We start from the raw sequence: 6,433 nt of genomic DNA on the forward strand, positions 1-6,433 counted from the left end.
GGCCTGGCGCACCGGCTGCACAGGGACCTGACGCTCAGCGGCTCGGGGCGCGAGGGCAATGGCAGCATCCACAGACTGCTCAGCTCGCTCAAGGACCCCCGCCACAGCCTGGCGCTTCCCCCGGGAGGCGTGGAGGAGCACGGCCCAGCGGTCACGCTCTAGCGGCTTGGGCGCCGCCCTGCCGGTGCCCCGTGTGCCCTGCGGCCGGCGGTGCGGAGACGCGCACAGATGCGCGCGGGGCAAGTGCTGGAGCAGGAGGCGGGGGAAGTGACGCGCGGTGATGGGCGTTTCCGCAGGGAAACACTGGTTAAACTTCTAGTCCGATTGTAAAGTTCAGAAAAATTGTGCACTTGTACTTGCTCCTTTTTTGTTTCTGAGTTTGTGTAACCCCCTTCTCCGGCAACTTGATCCTCTATTTCAGCTTACTGGCTAGAAAATAAAAATACTCTATTTTTATACGATTTCTCCACAGAACTTAGAGAGGTTATATAGAGGGCCACGTGCAGTTCCTGGCTCCTTTGTCAAGTGATGGAAAGGATCTGACCACGTTCAGAAAACACTTCATTTAGACCTTTAAAACTCAAGCTTTAAAATTACTTCCTGCAAACGGTCAATCTGTTGACTGGCTCCTGTGGCAGGATCTGGGGTGCCAGCAGATTTGCATCTGAGCTCCAGAGGTGTCTGTGCCAGGCAGGACACTGACAGTACAGCAAACACAGCACACCTGGCAAAGGTGTGGCCCTAAAGCCACTTGGTCCTGTTTCAAACGCCCAACTGGTGCTGGGCGTGGGGGGCTGGCTCCGCAGAGGGGCTGCCTTCAGCCTTCCCGGGAGGAATGTGGGGAGCGGCCAGTTTGCAGGGTTGGCGAGCGACACTCCCCCAGTGGGGCGGCTGCAATTCGGCATGCCCACACGATGGCAGTGTGGCTGCAGTCCGGGTGTGGGCTGTCCTCTGCTCCAAAGGCAGCCACGCCTCTCAGCCTCCCTCAGAGTGGAGGGTCAGGGCAGGGTTCCCTTTTTAACAACAATCACGTGGAGTTTAGTGATTTTTAACACATTAAATGCATTATTGTCACTTCAGTTTGATCCTCTAGCACTTACATACTGAGTAACTTTAAAGGCTTAGGCAGGTCTGCTGCAACAAAATTTGACAGGAACTCTGTGTCCGAACACAACGTCAGGGAGAGGAACTGTCACTTTATCTTTTGAGAACTGAACTATGACCAAAGAAAGCTTTCGTAGGCAGTGAAGACACTATCCAGTAGCCTCACTGCCTCATGGCCAAGTTGTCGCGAGCTCTCCTAACAGAAAACGGAGTCTCAAAAGTTTTTACTTTTCCTGAGCTCAGGACGTGAGAAGCAAATCCTCCTTCTGGGTGGAAACAGCTTTGATCGGGCAGCTGTGATTTCCGTGCCTTTGATTGATTGGGTTGGTTGACTGCTCCACCACTGGGCAGGGGCCTACGATGCTACACTCACAGGCCTCCAACCCTCAGAGCGGGAGGACCCAGCCTCCTTAAACTTCGGGGCGCTGCTAACAAGACGTAACAATGGCATCATCTGACACCACATGTTCTAAGACAAGCATTGTCACCAAACCAATGCTTAGTTACAGCCACAGATGAAACGCCCTTTTACTGTTACTGGTTTCCAAACATCTTGTTGAAGAACTAGGTCTGCTACCAACATGCAAAGTACTTTCTTCTTGCCTGAAGTTGTTGAGCAAATGTGTCGTCTTAAAGGAGAGGCTTGCCTGATACCGTGCATCCCTGTTCGTAATTCTGGGGGTCGTGTGCAGTTTACGTGGGTCTGTCTACCCCGATCTGTACTGTGTCATTTTCTTCTCAAAGACAAAACACACTGTGCTCTATTATGTATTAAAGTTTTCCTGGTTTTATATATCAAAGAATAAAAACTTCTTGCTTCTGAGTTAACAGTATATTCCAGTTGTGTTTTAAATAAATGATAGAATTTTGGTGCTAATGAACAGAGAGGAACTCATCACCTGACCTTTGTAGTCTATTTTCCACTTCATCCTTACAGTTGCTGGGGGGCAAGTGCTACTGTCCCCGTTTCACAGGTGAAAAACTGGTAGGAGATAGATGTGGAATAGCACATTTTGGTAAATGGTAGGTAACTGAGCATTAATCAGGGACTGTACACTACAGCAAATTAATGAACTGAGATACATGATTTATTGCAAATAGTCTTAAAACTGTGTTTGAAGGTATGACCTCACAACCTTAAGTTTGTACGCAGCAAACATATCTACATGGCTGCCGACATTTTACTAATTTAAATATTAGTAAAATTAAAAATTTTTATTAGCAAATCTTCCCTTCTGAAAATGACTTGATGTGTTTTCTTTTCAGTTTGAAAATCGTCACTTTGCTTAAGGACAGGTGGTTTGGGAAGCACTTCTTTCAGGAGGCTGTGGGTAACCTACTTTTGCTTCTCCTTGTCAGCACTGTGTACACTGTGAGAACGGATGGTAGTGTGTCCAGTATTTGTTCTTTTTCTGACTTGACAACATGGTGGATGCAAACGTCTTTCAGCTACAGCAGGCTCTGAGTTTGATCCGATTTTCTCCTCTTTTTATATGGTAGTCCTCCCATCTGGACCTCACGTAAGCACGGGTCAGGTCTAAGAGGCTGATGATGTATGTAGATTCTTCATTGCTAGATTTGTTTTTTAACTTGTGGTTAAAGACCAAGTAGCAATTAGAGCAAATTACCAAAAATGAGAATAACCCTCAAGCTGAGAGAATACTCACATAACCAAAGCCAAGCCGGCTGCTGTCAAGCGTCCTCCTGCTGTGCGCGCCAAAGGGCTCTCAGTGGCTGACTGTTCTGGAGGTAGATTGCCAGACCTTCCTTCCAAGGCACCTGAGTCCAACCTCCAACCTTCCAGTTAATAGCTGATGAGTTAACCATTTGCACCACCCCTCACTTGTGTAACAGAAAACGTGAATTCCAGAAAGCATAAGCAGGGAGGTGGGCTACAGAAAGCGCTTTGTAATTAATTAGGAATGTCTGATACTTTCATCACTTACAAAAAAGGAACTGGTTGGAGAAAGTATAATTAACTGCTAAGAATGAAATTAAGCTTAACCATTTTTAAAGCAAAGCAAGTAAATCTGTCAGTACCTCATGGGTGGAATTTTTATCCACAATTGATGAAGTTCGACAAGGACTCTTTTCAGTAACACGGGAGACATTGTTAAGTGCGACACAGCAAAACCTTGTATATGTCTTTTGTGGTGGTGGTCTCAGTAACGCCACAGGAAGTCCTCATGAGTGAAGCAGGATGTGACTGAGTGACTATTACAAGCACTTAGCACGGTATTGGTGCACAGTAAGTGCTGTGTTTGCCGACGTTACCTTGTTACTGACATTCGTTGGGTTGTCCTATGCATCTCGACAGCTAAAGAGCAAGGTACAAGTCTACAGGTGGCAATGACACGTTACCTTGAGCAAGTAAATTCACTGACCTGTGAGCAGGGTGACCAACTCGTCCCTTTTCTCTCGGGACTTTCCCAGTTTTAGCACTCAAAAGTCCTGAGCAAACCAGGATGCTGGTCCCAACTGGAGCCTGTTTCTTCATCTACAAAACGATGCCTACAACGAGGTTGACACTAGATGATGTTCGGAAATTAGTCTCTCCTGTCAGCTAAGAGCATATGGCCAGGTTGTCCACGTCCTTCCTGCAGCTATTACATCTTCTACCTCTACCTTGGGCAAGTTACTGACCATCCATTCCTCAGTTTCCCTCTGTATAAAATGGGACACTACCAGTACGGAATTACAGTGAGGGTTAAATGTTAATATGCATCCTGTACTTAAAAGAGTGCACAGCACAACACTAAATACTAAGTATGACTGATGACTAAAACGAGCTCTGGTAGCATAGTGCCTAAGGTACTTGACTGCTAACCAGAAGGCTGGCGGTTCAAACCCACCAGCCACTCCTTGGAAGGAAGGTTGGGCAATCTATTTCTGTAGTGATCCTGCCTCGGAAACCCAAGGAGGGGGTCGCTGAGTTGGGTCCGACTCGACGGCACAGAACAAGTAAAAACTAGGTTGGAATCTGGGACTGAGGCTTCTCTTTCCCTCCCCCATCTTAATTGCTGAGGGTGAAGGCTCCTAACTGCTGTTCTGCTTCGTGAACCCTAAAAATGCAGGCAGTCCCTGGATTACAGACAAGTGTTACTCCTGTCTTTAAGTTGGATGTGTACTTAAGTCAAACAGGTTGGTATTGTTTGTATCAAACGTTTGTCTTAACATATAATGCTGTGTGTATCACTTGATACCCACCCAGACAACATCCAACCACATACACGGCCGGGGGCCAGGGCACCCAGATGTCTTAAGTGCCAGGACGTCGGACTTTCATCTTGAGGTTAGGAGCTGCACTTCTGCCTGGATGTTGTGTGTGGCCTGGAAGGAAGCCCAGACCCTCACTCCCAGGCCTGGTCCCCTGCAACCCAGCAGGTCTTTGTTGTTGTTGTTATGTGCCGTCGAGTCGGCCCCGACTCATAGCGACCCCTCCTTGGGTTTCCGAGGCAGTTATCACTACGGAAGTAGGATTGCCCAACCTTCCTTCCGAGGAGTGGCTGGTGGGTTTGAACCGCCAGCTGTCTGGTTAGCAGGCAAGTGTCTTAGCCACTATGCTACCAGAGCTCCCAGCAGGTCTAGTGCCCATGTTTTGACTGGTGTGCTCCCTTAGGGCGCTGATGGAAAAGTATGGGCCCCCTTGACCCAACTGTCCCTCCCCAGTCAGCTTCTCACAGGTGAGCTGGCCTTCCCTGCAGCTGGCCAAGGAATTTGCACAACATCCAGATCACATAACATCCTATTTTCACAGAACAGACCATAGACAATAAGCAATTCATACCTGTACATAGTGTACCTTTCTATGCATAGGAAACACTGAACACTTCCAGATACCCTGAAACATCTTTAACATAATAAATAGTAATAATGTTTAGACACATTATTATCTGACCTCCTGTGCCCAGATTCCCACCCTGCCGTCCCCAGGAGCTTGGGGCCTGGCTGAGGCTGCAGGGCCCGGGATGCAGCCAAGGTTGGGCCAGGGCTGGGGCCAGCTGGGATCTGGGGTCACTGCACTGCACCCGAATGCAAACAATGTTGAAGTGGCACCTAGTCAGGCAATACAGAGCAAGGCTGGGTCCACCCCTGCAGCTTCCTGCCTGGGCCCGGGCCCAACAAGACCTAAACGGAGCCCACACCGGCTACGGGGCAATTAACGGAAGTGCCGCGCCCTCACCTCCTGGCCTCAGTCTGAGGTGAGTGCCACAGGGTCCAGAGCCAGGTGGGTGCAGGGAGCTCCTGCCGGCTGCTGTGGGACAATTCAGTGAGGCAGATGCCACCCAGCCCCTTCTTATGCATGGTCTTTGGGGTTACAGGGGTTGTAGTCAGATGTTTATAACCCAGGGACTGCCTGTAATCCTCAGACTAATGGGGACATGAGAAATGATAAGAGTTCAAGAAGCCAGAACAACATGTTACATTTATATCTGATTTTTTAACTATATCGCTTCGATATGCAATTTTTCAAGTTGCTCCTGCAAAGGTGGATTAAAGAATTATTTTAAGTATAGTTTTTTTGTAACAGTCATATAAGAAATAAACTATCTCCCTCCCTTCTGGATTTCTAACCACCTTTTAAATGACGTCAAAAAAAGCCTCACCACTAAAGCTACCCATCTGCAGTTTGTTCATTTTCAAGTAAAAATTAGTTATTTACGTGTAAGAGCTCCCACGTGGTTTCTGAAATTCGGCTTCTGTCAGATCTTGATCTGTAAGCAGAACCCTGCTGGCTGACCAGCCTCGGCGTCAGAGCCGTGCTGCAGCTACAACGCACCAGGACGGGACCCCGAGTCACGGCCCGGGGTCTGGAGACTGTTCTGTTTGTCAGAACTGGGGGCGCTGCTCAGCACCCCTGGCCCGAAGCGTCAGCAACGCGGGGTTGAAGGCCAGCTCCCGCGGCAGTGAGCAGCTCTTGTGGGCCCGCCCAGCCCAGCCCAGCCCTGCCACAGTGGGGTGAAGGCAATTTCAGTACTGACGCCCTCCTCCAGCATCAAGGGCACCGTGACAGAAACAGGGACCTCCACCCCGGCCCCTCTGTGTTAGGCTTATTTTCACAATGGCCAGAAATGTTTCTCAGGGAAAAAAAAAAAAAAAACCTCACTGCCATTAAGTTGATACCGACTCATAGTGACCCCCAATGGGTTTCCAAGGCAGTGGATCTTTACAGAAGTAGACTGCCCCAGCTGCCTTCTGCAGAGCGGCTGGTGGATTTGAGCAGCCAACCTTCTGGTTAGCAGGCAGGTGCCTTAGGCACTGTGCCACCAGAACTCCAAAAAGATACAGGTGGTATCTATTTCCACATTTCAGTTATTCCTGTAACAGT

General features: G+C 48.7%; 1 protein-coding gene across 1 annotated transcript in view; it reads left to right on the top strand.

Annotated features, from left to right (window-relative positions):
* The window catches only part of PARD6G (par-6 family cell polarity regulator gamma), a 64,071-nt gene extending 63,909 nt beyond the window's left edge, over nt 1-162 (top strand). Inside the window, exon 4 of the mRNA XM_007953303.1 lies at nt 24-162. Coding sequence (XP_007951494.1) covers nt 24-162 — 139 coding nt within the window. The remainder of the gene's footprint in view (nt 1-23) is intronic.
* Nucleotides 163-6,433: the final 6,271 nt, after the last annotated feature.

This window comes from Orycteropus afer, unplaced genomic scaffold (genome assembly GCF_000298275.1).
Source record: "Orycteropus afer afer isolate SDZICR_OR568_19922 unplaced genomic scaffold, OryAfe1.0 scaffold00385, whole genome shotgun sequence".
NCBI lineage: Eukaryota > Metazoa > Chordata > Mammalia > Tubulidentata > Orycteropodidae > Orycteropus > Orycteropus afer.